The sequence below is a fragment of a genome, unplaced genomic scaffold (genome assembly GCF_019419815.1).
Source record: "Pyrus x bretschneideri cultivar Hongxiangsu unplaced genomic scaffold, Pyrus_bretschneideri_v1 Contig3, whole genome shotgun sequence".
NCBI classification, from domain to species: Eukaryota; Viridiplantae; Streptophyta; class Magnoliopsida; order Rosales; family Rosaceae; genus Pyrus; species Pyrus x bretschneideri.
The window spans coordinates 8,817,498-8,832,314 of NW_025999612.1; the positions used below are offsets into that span (position 1 = coordinate 8,817,498).

Genomic DNA, 14,817 nt, shown 5'->3' on the forward strand with positions numbered 1-14,817 from the left:
AATTCATCACTTTGAAAAGTCTTTTGAAGTCCTTCTAAATCTCTCATTTGAGTACACCCCTACAAGTATTTGTTGGAATTAAATAAGTATTTGATAAATGCATTTCTCTCAAATGTAGTTAAAAGCATTTTTAATTGCAAAGCACTTTCGAGATCCATAAAAAATCCTAAGCAGACTCTTAGTACGATTTTCTAGTTCACCACATAGACTTTCAATTTTGTTATGAGTTTTTTTTAAAACGTGTCAATTCGTCCATAACCATCAACCTTATCATATTTTTGTTAATATTTTTTACTTGAATGAACAAAAATCACCTTTCAAATTGACCACGTAGACTTTCAATTTGGTTATGTGCTCTTTTTATAACATGTCAATTCGTCCATAACCATCAACCTTATCATATTTTTGTTAATATTTTGGACTTGAATAGACAAAAATAACCTTTCAAATTGACGAAGCAGATGTGTGACAAGAGAGGGCGAATTGGTGCGTTCACAGAATCACAAGGGTCAAATCAAAAGTGCAGGGGACGAATCATAGTAAGATGCTAAATTAAGGGGCCAATTGTTAAAAATCCCCAACAAAATTAAAATCGAGTTGTCCTGTAAGTTCTGCAACTCCTGTCCGCAATGTACCTTTCCCATTATTCTGAGCAAAATGAACGGTTCCCATTGGAAGCAGAGAAAGCAGAGAAAACCTACTCAGAACCACTCAACCATCAACCAAACCAAATTAAAAGCAGTCAAACCGCAAGTTTTAAGAAAGTCAACAACTTGCAAACTTAAAATTTAGTGGATAATCAAAACAAACAATCACCAAATCAAATTTAAAAATCACCAAGAGGAGGAAAAAAAGACCAAGTCCCTCTTCCTCTCTCTCTCTCTCTCTCTCTCTCTCTCTTTCTCTCTCTTATTATATTGTGTTAGATGAAAGATTAGGTTGTTTAGTTTTGGTCCCCACTGGCCTCTCACAGCTGCTTCCAGTCCCCAAAAGTCCAGTCTTTGGCAAAGACCCATGATTTTTCTTTGGGTTTTGTGTATAATTTGACCACCAAAATCTTGGGGTTTCTTCATTTTCTCTACTTTTTGATCATCTCTCTTCCAAATTTCCAATATTTTCTTCAAAGCTAGAAACTTTGAGTGGAAAGGATTGAGAGATGTTGGATTACTATGAGCAGCTTGCTTCCAGGCCTTTTTACCATGATTCTCTCAAGGTTGTTGAGTCAGATATTCAGCATGCCAACATGCTGTGAGTACAACATTACAAGTTCACAACCCACTTTTTTTTTTAAGAATTTTTTTTTTGGGTTGAATTTCCATATGAGTTTTGGTTTTGATTTTGATTTACTGTTTCTCTGTGTGTGTATGTGAGAGAGAGAGAGAGAGAGAGAGAGAGAGAGCTGTGTTTTCGTTTCAGCAAAAGTTTTGGTACTAATATCCATTTGGGTACGCATAGAATATCTAATGCCTATTGTTTCTGGTGCCATTGTTGTTTCATCTGAAATCGGATACATTGTCGTATTGAAACCCAGCTTGCAAACTTTAACCTAAATGTAAACAATAATCCATGCTTCTGAGAAAGTTTTCAATTTCTGTAATCTGTGCCTAATCTTTGGATATGCTGCTGGCTTTTTACTATTATTTTTCATCAGATTCTAGTTGCTGGTTAGAGTTGAAATAATGTTGGGGGTTGCCGAATGTGGACAAGGGTTTGCAGAATAAGTTTTAAGGGCACACCATCAGCTTTTGTCCTTGATTACTTTTTTTTTTTTAATTTGGATTGCTGACTCTTAGGATGTTTTTCACCGAGTTCATAGACCCATTTTTTATTTATTTTTATTTATTTTTTGGTGGTTGATCAAGTTAAGTGACTTTTGATGTTACTTGAATAAAAATGCAGGGCAGCTTCTATCCCCCGAAGCAAGGGTGGTACGGTTCTTCAAATGAAATTGGTTTACAATGACTTGGCACACATTATCCTGTTTTTGCTTCAATGGATTGATTGCTCCTCTTCGTGTTTACTTTCAAGTTACTTAAATCTTTTCCACGTAATTGTTTATAAGGTTGGTTTCTTCCCTGCCTGCGCATGTGTTTCTAAATTAAATTTACAGTTTAATCTTTTCCACAAATGGAATTCGAGTTCTTGAATGTTTCTGTGGTTGTTGGTTTCGTATTTCTTCAGGTACACTCGGATGGGAGATCAAATATCTCTTCATGTGGAAGGAAAGCGACCATCAGCGAATTCTACAGTACGTAAACTTCTACTCTTTTTTGTAGTTAGTTTAACATCTGTTTAAGAATGTGATTTGGACCTTATATAGAGAATGGATATTTGCACGTGTTTTACTGAAAACCTCAAAGTGAGTCCATCTGGTGCATAACTTAACTTTAGGATTTCGAAAATTAATGACTAATTCTTTAAATGAATCTCATTTGTCCTGCTGTAATTCCAATTTTAAGGACGCGTTTAATTCTGGTCTGCTTTTGAATTTCAAAACACGTTAAACTTCGTGTATGTTTGTGGTATTTAGCAGTGTTGTTTCTGCAATTCATCATTATTCATGTCTTCCCCAACCTAAAACTGCAGATGTTATATTACCGTCCCTTCAGCGTCTCCATGGTGATTCATTGGAGATGGATCTCACCCAAGAGGAATCTCTAGAGATGGCTGCTAGAAAAAGATACAATGATAAGATAAAGCTTTTGGATGTGGACTTGGAGAGAGAAGATGAATGTGGGATCTGCTTGGTACCTTGCACCAAAATGGTTTTGCCGAACTGCTGCCATGCCATGTGCATTAATTGCTACCGTGAATGGTACGAATATACGCAGTTCTTCCCTAATTTCCAAAAACATTTGTTCTTCCTTTTCTCACTTTAGTTTCACCCGGTGTTATGCTGTTTCGATAGCACTTTAGTCTCATCCGGTGTTATGCTGTTTCCATATGACGATGATGGGGTCGTCATTTATAAACCATTGTCACATCTTTGCATCTTTGTATATTACAGGAACACAAGATCAGAATCTTGCCCATTTTGCCGGGGAAGTATAAAAAGAGTAAACTCAGGGGACCTGTGGGTTCTGACCTGCGGTAGCGATGTGGTTGACACTCAAACCGTGTTGAAGGAAGATATGTTGCGGTTCTACCTTTTTATCAATAGATTACCCAAAGATCTCCCGGACGCTCTGTTCTTAATGTACTACGAGTACTTAATTTGATCAAACGTGCTATAAAAATGGTGTATAGAGGCAATTGCCAACCATCACATGTACAGAGGCGAGGTTTTCACGTCGAAATTTCTTTTCCACTTCCGGCTGTGCAAATAATGTACGTGCTTTGTGTAAGAGACAGAAATATATATATCAGAAGAGTCACCTCTTTTCTCATTTTGATTTTCTGATGGAAGGCAATCTGATTCGACGAAATCTGGTCTGAATTTGTGAACTGATTTGAAAAAAGGCCACCTTTTGCACGAGTTTATAAACAGTAAATAGTACAAGAAGTAAAATTTTCAGAATTATTCAGACTTAGATGTAATCTCAAACATAATTTCATCATAGAAATGTCTACTCTGTTGAGATCACGGCAACACAGAAACGTATTAAAAGATGGATCACATCATCCGAAGGCAGGCAGTTCATCCATTACGCAGTTTCCTGTCCAACAAGTAACTGAAAGGAGGGTGAGTGGCATTGCCTTTTAGGAACGTGTCAGAAAGCACCTTGTACATAGCTTCAGTGAGATGAACTCCATCCCAATTTATGTACTGAGACGGGCTTTTACAGACGGTGGCAGAAGGCGTGCCGCATGTGGCAGACACGTCAAAGTTGTAGGGGTCACCGCTCCCGCAGCAGGCCTTGAATCTCTCCTTGAAACCGTACTGGCTCGGACTCTTCATTACTGTGAAGTATGCATTCCAGTAGTCAGCATAGGCTATGACAGCATGGGGAAACTGTGTCCGGAGTTCGTGCAACTTTGCTTGGAGCACAAGGTTGTGGCTGTAGGTTTGGTTGTTGACGCTCTTGACACATCCGATGCGGTCTCTGTCGTCTTCCTGCGCCAACGACATTGCCAACGGCAAGCACCCTGAAAGTGGCAGACCTTGGACGACAACGTATTTCGCACCCTTCTTTAACAATGCCTGCAAACCAATGTTTTTTTTATTTATTATTATTTATTTATTTATATTAGAATTAAGCTCTCTAGCTTTAGAATTCAGAGTTATGTTCTAAATAAAAGGGACCAAATTCGATGCAAATGAAAAAATAAGGTAAAAAAAAAAAAAGTTTTTAGCGCTTGTAGTTTTCATCTTTTCATAAAATTTCACTTTCGTTCATGTATATTCAACTACATCGAATTCTTGTAATTTGCAAACAGTCCAAATTTGTTGTCGTTGGAATTGAACATAGAGGACGAAAGTGGAACTTTGTAAAAAGTATGGGGGTTGAAAATGTGATTTAGCCAAAAGAAAACGAGACTCAAAATAGGACTTTAATACTCATAAGCCATAACCAGCACACCTAGAAGATTTAATGATATGTAAATTATGCTTTTTGACTTTAGGATATGTTAGAAAAATAATAAAGAAAATTAATAAAAAGGACTTGAAAACTTTGAGTTTTAATGATAAGGACAAAATAAAGAGTAAAGTGAATAGTACTAGGATTGATTTTTTAATGTAAAAATATGTTTTTTTGTTAAAGTAAACAGTACTGTGAGCTTTTCGTTAAAACTTCCAAAATAATATACCTGAAACCACATCATATAGCATATGAAAACATAATTAATAAAAGCCTCGGTCCAATTTAGTCAAACTCTACCATTTTAGTCAAACTTTAGCTAGGTGTAGCTTGGCAAACGGATTGTGTTTGTCATGTTCGTGTTATGTTCATTATCCTAGTGAGTCATGTTGTGTTAAACTCGTTATCTTAACAGATAACCTGATAATAACTCGAATCGTTAATAAGTCGTGTCAAGCTAATGGTCATGCAAAAAATTGTCATGCATAATGTATAGATCTGGCAAGCGATATCTTATCGGGTTCTTAATGGAGAACCTGATAAAAACCCGACTCTCTAACGGATTCTTAATGGGTTGACTCGAAACTTGTTATTTTCGTGTCATTTTATGCCAGGTTTATGGGTCGCGTAAAGAATTGTCAAACCTAGCTATGTGATAAAAAAAAAAAAAAAAAAAAGGAAAATTAATTTTCATGCACTACTTATTACGTTTCTTCTTCTGCACGCTCATATTCATTTCATTCCTTAATTCTGAACTCTTCAATCCAAAAGCCAAAAATAAAAATGGACGTTTAATGGGAGAAGATGGTTCGTGAAAATCACTTTCTAAAATTAAATTAAAAACATATAATTTTCAGACCATTTTATTTTGCCCATAAAAATCAACAAAATTAAAAATAGAGAAATTCTTATATTGCATTGATTAAAACCATATTTCTTTTTACTTTTTGATCAAGGTCCTTAGCTTTTAATGAATATCATTATTTCAGTTATAAATTATTTACATCTTGACACACCCCAACCGAGATCAGGGCATGCTGGCCGTCACGTGGAACCCGGGCCCGATCCACCACCGTAGCACGATATTGTCCGCTTTGGGCCCCGACCACGCCCTCACGGTTTTGTTTCTGGGAACTCACACGAGAACTCCCCGATGGGTCACGAACTCACACGAGAACTCCCAGGATGGGTGACCCATCGGGAAGTTCTCGTGTGAGTTCCCATAAACAAAACCGTGAGGGCGTGGTCGGGGCCCAAAGCGGACAATATCGTGCTACGGTGGTGGATCGGGCCCGGGTTGTGGTGGGGGCCCGGGCCGGGATGTGACACATCTCAACATAATTGAATTTTATTTTTCATATGTATTCATTTAGTGTTAGAAATGTTACATTTGGTGTATTTATATTTATCGTTAAACTTTGTATTATATATTTCTATTTTTAGTTTGTACCATTTTTAATTTGCAGCCTTTTTATTTAATTTGTACCAATTTTCTTTTAGTTTGTACCCATATATTAATTTCATTTTGTGCCCATATTTTTAAAATTTTTATTTATACTCATAATTGATTTATAATGTACCCATTTATCTTTATAAATGTACCACTTTGTTATATGTAACATATACCAATTATTTTTTTGTAAATGTACCATTTTTTATGTAAAAAGTATTTATTTTTTAATGTAAAATTTATTTATTTTTTATTTATAATGTATATATATTCTATAATAAAATGTATCCATTTTTTAATTTTTTTGAACACTATGGGTACATTCATTTGATATTTATTATTTCAAAGTTATATTGTTACATGTTTTTATCTATTTATTCAATCAAATTTTTTTTAGTTTTTTTTTTTGTTCATATAATATGAGATTTTAAATCCCATAATATGTCAAATAATTAATATCAAACATGTGAAAATACATATCAATAGCAATAATAAAGTGTAAAAAGTAAATGAACTTTGATAAAAAATTGAATACCATTAAGATTTTAATAAGAAAATATTAGTAACTCGGGATCCGATTTAAAATCATCCACTAAAAATGGTACCTGGAGAAAACTAGTAACTCTACTGACCCCAAGCTTCTGAATTGTATCACCAGTCACATCAGATCCAAGTGTATAAGCATAATCATTGACCCCAATTTCTCCAACCCAAAAAAGTGCATCATCAAATTTGCAACTTGGTCCTCCAACTTTGCAACCTTTACTTTCCAATAACTTGTTGAACCAAAGCAGCTGAGTCTGGATAGACTGAGGAGTAATGTCAAGGCTGAGGTTGTTCTTCACAAAGAACTCGTGCTCTATGGCGGTGGAGCCGGCGACGGCGAAGTTAACTCCGTGAGTTGAGTCTGCTGTGGCATTGCTCGAAACGGCGCGGTAGGGTTGCAAGTAGGGCAAGGAGAGTGACTCGGCGACGAAATCAATGACTAGGCGTCCGTCGGAGTAGCGGTTTGTGGGGCGATGAAAGTAGGTGATGCCGTAGGGAGCGTTTGAGACGTGGCCGAAGCCGCTAGGGCCTGAGATGGACCTTGTGTTGCCTGTGTCTGTGAATGAGTCACCAAAGGCGTAGATTTTCTTGAAGGGCAAGGTAGGGTTTTGTTTTGTTGCGTCCGTGGAGGCGGAGGCGGAGATAGAGGAGGAGAGGAGGGAGGAGATAAAGATGGTGAGGGTAACGAGGGTAATTTGCCCAGATGTGGGGAATGAAGAAGAAGAGGAAGCCATGTCTAAAGCTCTGTCACTACCAGTTAGCAACCTTTTTACATTGCATGTATAGTTTGCCCTTATATACTTTTTATCTTGTTCAAAAAGGGTAGATATGTCTTTTTACGTCGAGCAGTCTTTTTTTTTTTTTTTTTTTTTTTTTTCCCCCTTTCCTTCTTAAAGTACAGTATTGGAAACAAATTAAAGACAAGCTTGAGGAAATTATTGTTATATGCTACTAGTAGCAACATGATATAATTGATTGATTCATTGATTTGGAAGTAAAAGCAAGATTGTAAAACAATTAGAATTGTAAAACGACATGAAGTTAGGCAAATGTTGGAACTTAGAATCTCTTGCAATCTTTTTCTCCAACATTTATGCACTTCATTGTCGGAATGAAAATGGGAGAAAGAAAATTAAGGGATCCACGAATATTGGCAAAACAAGCGTTAATCTAGGAAAACTATTGATTTACGTAATTGGAAGTATAAGATTGTTCTGCTATAACGAAATGCAAATAAGATTGTTTTGCTATGTCAGTTCCTTGTAGCTCGTTGGTTTTGTGATGCAATTAAAAATCAACATAAGTTATTAGTTCAATTGACACTCGAATAGATCATCGTATTATAATGACAAGAAAATGTCAAATAGTCAAAGTAAAAACTAGAAAGTTACTCTTTTAAGGTCCCATTTGGTGTAATAGATGATATTGGATTTTCGAGATGTGATTGGATTGGTATGGACACATAAGATAGGACTTGTAACCTGTATATAAGGATATATTAGATAACTCATTCAATTGTGGATTCATAACTCTTCTTGTCTAGTCATATCCATCGTATATTTTAAAATAATAAATTATAAACTAGATTCAAATCTATTTTAATTGATCACAATCTATCCCAACCGACCCACTGAACATATCCTAAAGGCTGTGGTGACTCAAGTGGGAGTTATAAATTTGGATCTAAAAAGATCTTTGAAGTACTTGAATGAAAAATAGATGGGTCTTAAATGATCATCTGTCACTCGCCACTCCCTCCCAAGTTCCCAACTGATTTCCTGCTGATTCTTTAGAAAATTGAAAAGAAAAAGGAATTAATTTAGATTTGAAAGTTTGCGGCTTGGGCGGCGCTTTGATGTGCGTCCTTAAATTTTGCACCCACCGCTGTGAGCGTACAGATATAAACCAAATCTTGCAGAATGCCATTTAATTTGGTCTCTTTTGCAGATGGCTGTGTTAAATGATGTGTATACGCGTCATTCACGACTATGGTCTAATAGTATATTTTTTTACTTGTAAGTTAGAGATTTTAGATTCAAATCTCGTGGATGGTAAATTCAACACCAAATTAAATTGTTCATTGTGTGGCTTAATCGAACTCTCCCTCTCTGAATGTAAATATATCTTGTACTAAAAAGAAAATGATGTGTACACGTATGCACGGATGCAACCAACGCCACAAGAATATGTCACTGTTGGACTCATGCGAGTCTTCTTTTGTTTATGTGAAAACTAAATACGTATGCTCGCAACTGCTTTTCGCCTATGTAAGGCAGCATATCTATAAATCATATAGTCTGTTTATGTCTGTTCGCCTGCTGTATTTTCTTACTCATCATATATCTAAAAGATAAATAATTATGTCAGTTCATTTGTATTTTCTCACTCATCGTATAACTAAAAGATAGACAATAAACCAATAAAATATGAGTGAAAAAGTAGGTCAGTGGGCATAGGATCACACATTTCTTATTAGAAGGTAGAAATCCAAAGCGCACTTGGAAGTTCTTCACTTGCTTATTTAGTAAGTACTTATAAAATTTTCAATCAAACACTATTAATAGAGCTTTTGATTGTTCATAAAGCGCTTTTGACAATTTCAAAAGCAATCCGAAACAATTAAGTATTTTTGTTAGCAGTCAATAAATGTAAACAACAGATGTGGTCCAACTATGAAATCCACACTCATGAAGGACTAATAGTCACTGACGCGGACAAACAGTACCTTCACACAAGATCAATCTCATGTCTACATCACTCACTAGAACCAATTGCGGATAATATAAGACTCAAAGGGACATTATTCAAGCATAAATCACAATCCAGAACCAATTGCATTGGGACATGGATAACTTCTTCTGAGATTAGAACCAAATGATGAGCCGAATCCAATTCAACTCCTATAAATTCTAGATGTATAATTAGCCTGGTTCACAAACCAAATCACAAAATGCACCTAAGACAAGATCAAAGAACCTGCAACGACAATTCTAGAATGTTAAGGATGCCAAACCAGATTCTGTCATCGGGCCTCAAGTCAAATTCTGTCGTCGAATCTCAACATGGCAGCTTTACGATTATACTGATTGCTGAATGATATTACCACTCTGTTGAACTCGTGACTCGAAAAAGAGCCTTATGGTGGAATAAATCACAGAAGGTTCTGCCATTGCTCCATTCCCATAATCTCCACAAGCCAGCCTCTTCGTCACAGGTGGGATGAGTGAAACTCCAAGTTCATCAATCGACATGATATGTTGCTCCGTGAAGGGATTCTTCCACATCAAAGTGTTCATGGCTGGTGCAACAAAGAAAGGCTTGCTGTAGTCCCATGCTCGTACAATGCACGTCAGTAGATTGTCACACAATCCCCCAGCAATCTACAAGAACAACATGGGACATTAGTTCCATCTCTCATTCTTCCAACGAAACACAAACAGAAGCAATAAAAAATAATAGTTTGAGTGACATGCTGATGTGACGCGGTTTCTAGTAAAACAAATTCTCACCCATCTCATCTCATACCAAAAACAACTTTATAAAGTCACAATATTTCCAGACTGCGAATATTACCTTGCCTAGTGTGTTTGCTGACAACGGGGCGATAACCAAGATATCAGCCCAACTGCGGAGCTCAATGTGAAGCACACTATCACCAACTTTGTTCCAGGTGGACCATTCATCCTCTTCAGTGTACAGGATTAAATCCTTGGGAAGTGATGCCCTATCAATGAAATGCAAAGATGCTCTTGTGGCAACTGCTTTTACTTCTGCCCATTCCGAAAAACCATGGCATAGGTTGCCAAACCTTATGGCAGCTACACTTCCGCTAGCAGCAAGTAGAATCCGAGGCCTCCTTGGGGCAGGATTGGCTTGTTGCTCAATTTCTGGACTCGCAGGTTCAGAGCTCGTCATACCCTATTCAAAAGATATCAACGAGTTCATAAACATCCTTGATTTCCGATTGATCAAAACAATTTAAAACAAGAAAAACTGGGAAGGTGCCTCAATTTCTTTGAAAAATAGAAGTGACGAATCTGTAATGAATTCAAACCCCTGATCTACATACCCAAAGTACTAAAAGAAAAGGCAGCCATGACGGAAAACACCAAAAGATTTACTGCACCATAAACTTCCTCAAGAAAAACATATTCATTTATGTTCTTTACATGATCTTTAATCCCCTTGAGTTCATTGAAGGCCAATTCAACAAAACACCAAAAGATTTTAAATTTCAATCTCCACAAGACAGCTTCTTAATTACTCCAATACAAGAAATAATTCAATGGGGTGACCAAGAACAGCTTTTTTCCCAGAAAAATATCAATCCAAATGAATACACAAAGCATACAAGAAGTGCCTTCATAGGTTACACCAACACAAAGCACTCAGTCTGAAAGAACAAAACTGGACTGTTTCACATCCACCCATTCAAGAAAGTGGCAATCTGAGATAAGCAATGCAAGAAACCTATAGAAATCGCTAGTTCGACAAATCCACAACATGGCAATCAACAAATACGAACATTTTCAAAAAAAAAAAAAAAAAAAAAGCTTGTGAGAAAATCGTAAGATGTCAACAGAAGAATTAAGGCTCCAAAACATAACGAACATACCCAAAAGTGTCCTCCGGACTGACGAAGGTGATCATTCATGATCTCAAATCGTGATCAAAGATGATCTTGAATGATCGCAACAAAAATAATAACAAATGGGATTTCTTGCTGCAGGGAAAGCCTCTGAAAAAACTTAAATATAACTTCCTTTTCTTTCTCAGAGACTTAAAACCAAACACCTTTGCTGCATTTATAAGAGAATGCTCTCTCCCTTTTCCCGCCCAAACCCAGTAACGAACTAACTAACAGCTGCAAACCCACACTCCTAACTAACTTTGCTGACTTTGCCAGTTCAATAAAACAGTAAAAATGAAAATTTTCCAAAAGTTTCATAACAATATGCGAGGGCGAGCCTTGGCGACGGAAAGATTGCTCGTTCGTGACCAAAATGTCACGGGTTTGAGTTGTAAAAAAACCTATTTGCAAAAGAAAGGTAAAGTTGCATACGATAGACGTTACTCCCTGAAGTTGCGTACGATAGACGTTCTTTTCTGACCTTGCAAGGCGGAGAGCCTTGTTGGCTTGAGTTCAGACTCTTTTTCTCAAAGTATATTAAAGGCAGAGCATTCTCCATTGTACCGAGGATCGATTCCCAACAATAATGATGAAAAATACAGCTACAAAAGGAAAAATATTTTCCCTAATTGTCTACTCAGACAAACAGATTAAACAATAAACAAAATTAGCATCAATTAAAGTGTAATTGGAATTTAATCGCGTGTGATTTAGTACTAAAACGAAATACTCCATCAATTGAGCGAGAAATTGTTACTGACTTGGACCGGTCAGTTCCCTCTGGGCGTGGTTTGAGGCGGTTTAGGGTTTTTCAATCGATGGGCCAAAGCGGAATGCGAGCAGAAGAAACGGAATCAGAATTTATTTCCCCAGTGATTCCGGCGTTGACTAAATTTAGGTGGGGCCCGCCCGGCATCAGTAATCAGAATCTCAGATCCCTGATTTGCCAGGAGTCCAAACCGCTAGACAGAGGGGAGGGTATTTGGACTCCGGAGGAACGGCTGCATCCGGACTCAGAATTTTCGGTCCAAAGTACCCTTGTACTTTTAATGGATCCTGAAAAGCCATTGAACCTTTAACCTCTTCTTCCTGCCTCCCTCTACCCAACCATCGCCCACCCTAACTCGGCGGAGACCACCGAACCCGCCTTCCACGAGAGGGAGATTTTTTTTTTTTTTTTTTTCTGTTGGTATGTGTGGTTGATATTGGGGAACAAAGGGCACTGGATTTTTTACAATTTTAAAAAATCTTTTACTTTATTAGCTATAGTTTGAAAATGCGTTTAAAATAAACATTTTTAGATAATATTTTTCTAGTTTCTAAAGTAAAAGTGTTTTCTGTAATAAGCGCTAGTTATGCGATTTTTATAAGAAGTATTTCAAGTTCTTTTTCTAGAATTCGCTTGCGTTTTTACTAAAAATTAGTTCCAAAACCTTTTACATTAAAAGTGGTTTCAATAATTTTAAAAAACACTTCTAAACGAATTAGTATGATGAAAAAATTTTAGCTACCCACATAAACAAAATTGAAAGAGAAAATGGGTGGCCTTCGGATCCTATGACCAACTAAAGATTCAATAAACTGAAACTTAATTTGCAAAGTAGCTACATACATGTCCTCATTTGGTTTGTGGATTGATCCCAGTGCTGCCTACCTAAGAAATTGGGCACGTCATCACCAGCCTCCAACACGGGGGGACGTGCCTCCTGGGGATGGTCAAGTTTATTGGTGGGTCGTGACATTCATCTCCGGCGTGCCCACTGGTAAATTATGGATGGGGCTATAATGTTAGTGGTTGGCAAGACAGATGGCTTCCTTCTCTCCCTCTCGGGCACCCTATTCCTCAAGGTAATGTGCAGGTGTCTAGGAACTTGTGTGTCGGGGACTTGGGATATTGATTTTCGTAAGACTGCTGTGGCCGCACATGAGGAATGGGGTCTATACCGTGAGATCGGGCTATTATTGAGTGCATTCTCATGCGGTGCCAGTAGTGACTAGGGTTACGTCCTCTTCGTATATGATTCCCTCTAAAGTTTGGCAAGTTATTTGGAAGGTGAGGACACCCCCGAAAATCCGCTGCTTTCTTGGAGGTTCTAGTAAACCTGTGGGTATCTCTCTGCCTCGGCAGGCTTCCCCTTTGGGTTTGGTTCGTTGGTCTCCGTCCTGCCCTATGTTTACCAAGCTAAACGTTAATGCGAGCTGGGATGTTATTATGACATATGGCTGTGTGGGAATTGTTGCCAGATGCGCTGAGGAAAGGTTTGTAGGGGCGAGGAAGCTGATGATTTATGCTCCGTGTATTGTTGTGGTTGAGGCTCTTGCCATTTTGTTTGGGTGTGAGTTTGCCTGTTCTTTGGGCTTGCACATAATTATTGTTGAATCCGACTCAAAAAAAGAATATATCTGCTTTGGTTAATGATTTATCCTCTGGCAGCTAGGAGGCTTATCCTACGTTGACTAGAATCTTAAGGCTTCAGGATACCTTTCGGATGTGCCGTTGGTCTTGGGTTCTGAGATCGGCCAATACGGCGGTAGACCGTTTGGCGTCAAGAAGTAACACGAAGATATGCGATTCTACTTGGGTTAACCATCCCCCATCTTCGTTGGTGCATATTTTGAATAAGGATGGCCTCCTGTGTCCTCCGTAATTGTTTTTGGGTAATGTAGGGGGTGACGCTTTGCGCTTGGTGCCGCATCTTTAGCCTTTGTTCCCCTCTTCATTGCTTTCTGTTTGTTTTCTTTGGTTGTTGCCTTCTGGTAGGTCTCCCTGTGTTTTTGGCTATGGCTCTGGTTATGAATATTTCCAGTTTCCAAAAAAAAAAAAAAAAAAAAAAAAGAGAGAAAAAGAAAAAGGAAATTAGGCACGTCATCTCCTTCACCTCTCATCCTAACCATTGACATTGAGTTTCAGTTGAAGTTCAGGTTTTTTAAATCCAATTTTAGTTGAACTCTAATTAACTACTAAGGAAGACTAAGGAAAGTTTAGTTGAATTCAAATTTTACTCCCCTTATTTAACGGAAGACTAAGTTTGAGATTGAATGCGAATTACAAATGGAGGCTCACCACGGAAGTTTAACTATCAATTTTTTTATTTGTTTTTTTTTATTTTTTTTATCATGAGAGTACGTTAAAGATATTGTATAATTATAGAAATTGCGCAAACAAATTTGACCCTTGTAAATTGAAGTCCAATGCTCGACAAAGGGATATAATTATTATTACAAGCGATATTATCACTTTGCAATAGAATTAAAGTGAGGGACAGAATTTAAATCCAAGGCACATGGGATGAAGAGAAAAATAATCAACCACTTGCAATTTTTTTTTTACGATGCATTAATTTTTAATACGAATGAGAATAAATACTTTTACACCATAGTAGTAGTGGCAAAAATATGCATTCTATAGGGGTAAATTTGTCCTCATAAAATTATGTGAGAATGAATTATCACCTCGGAAGTGTTCGTGTAATTGCTCAAATTGAGGAGATTTAGCAATGATCATAATAATTTTCATGAGACAATAGTAAAATTAACCCTATTCTAAACTAATAATTGAGTTATGGTTGATTTGGTATTGCTGTACTTTGAAAAAAAACTACTTCGGCTGTACTGTAAGAATAATCAGCTGTGAAATAAAGCAATAGAGTGTTTGGTAAACTTTTTTGTAA

General features: G+C 37.2%; 3 protein-coding genes across 9 annotated transcripts; 1 reads left to right on the plus strand and 2 right to left on the minus strand.

Annotated features, from left to right (window-relative positions):
- The first annotated feature begins 858 nt into the window (after positions 1-858).
- On the plus strand, positions 859-3,386 carry LOC103926735 (E3 ubiquitin-protein ligase AIRP2-like). Of its 2 annotated transcripts, none has more exons than XM_009335553.3 (5): positions 859-1,248; positions 1,900-2,062; positions 2,182-2,248; positions 2,587-2,815; positions 3,008-3,386. In XM_009335553.3, the coding sequence occupies exons 1-5, from the start codon at positions 1,157-1,159 to the stop codon at positions 3,216-3,218; spliced, it is 762 nt and encodes a 253-aa protein (XP_009333828.1). In that variant the 5' UTR covers positions 859-1,156; the 3' UTR covers positions 3,219-3,386. The 2 variants fall into 2 exon arrangements, with proteins under 2 accessions (XP_009333828.1, XP_048445902.1); XM_048589945.1 differs by lacking the exon at positions 859-1,248 and adding an exon at positions 1,308-1,445.
- Positions 3,387-3,415: 29 nt separating this feature from the next.
- LOC103926734 (GDSL esterase/lipase At3g48460) lies at positions 3,416-7,297 on the minus strand. Its single transcript, XM_009335552.3, has 2 exons — positions 6,576-7,297; positions 3,416-4,141 (listed from the first exon to the last, which is right to left on the minus strand). Exons 1-2 carry the CDS (start codon positions 7,248-7,250, stop codon positions 3,638-3,640), a joined length of 1,179 nt encoding a protein of 392 aa, XP_009333827.1. The 5' UTR covers positions 7,251-7,297; the 3' UTR covers positions 3,416-3,637.
- A 1,925-nt stretch (positions 7,298-9,222) lies between these two features.
- LOC103926732 (phosphopantothenoylcysteine decarboxylase) lies at positions 9,223-12,374 on the minus strand. 6 transcript variants are annotated; one of them, XR_007260326.1, is made up of 4 exons: positions 11,628-12,374; positions 10,090-10,434; positions 9,515-9,896; positions 9,223-9,469 (listed from the first exon to the last, which is right to left on the minus strand). XR_007260326.1 is itself a non-coding variant. In XM_048589943.1 (4 exons), exons 2-4 carry the CDS (start codon positions 11,703-11,705, stop codon positions 9,594-9,596), a joined length of 726 nt encoding a protein of 241 aa, XP_048445900.1. In that variant the 5' UTR covers positions 11,706-11,779; positions 11,908-12,374; the 3' UTR covers positions 9,223-9,593. The 6 variants fall into 6 exon arrangements, 5 of the variants coding, with proteins under 5 accessions (XP_048445900.1, XP_048445899.1, XP_048445901.1 ...); XM_048589943.1 differs by having other exon boundaries at positions 9,223-9,896; positions 11,628-11,779; positions 11,908-12,374; XM_048589942.1 differs by having other exon boundaries at positions 9,223-9,896.
- Positions 12,375-14,817: the final 2,443 nt, after the last annotated feature.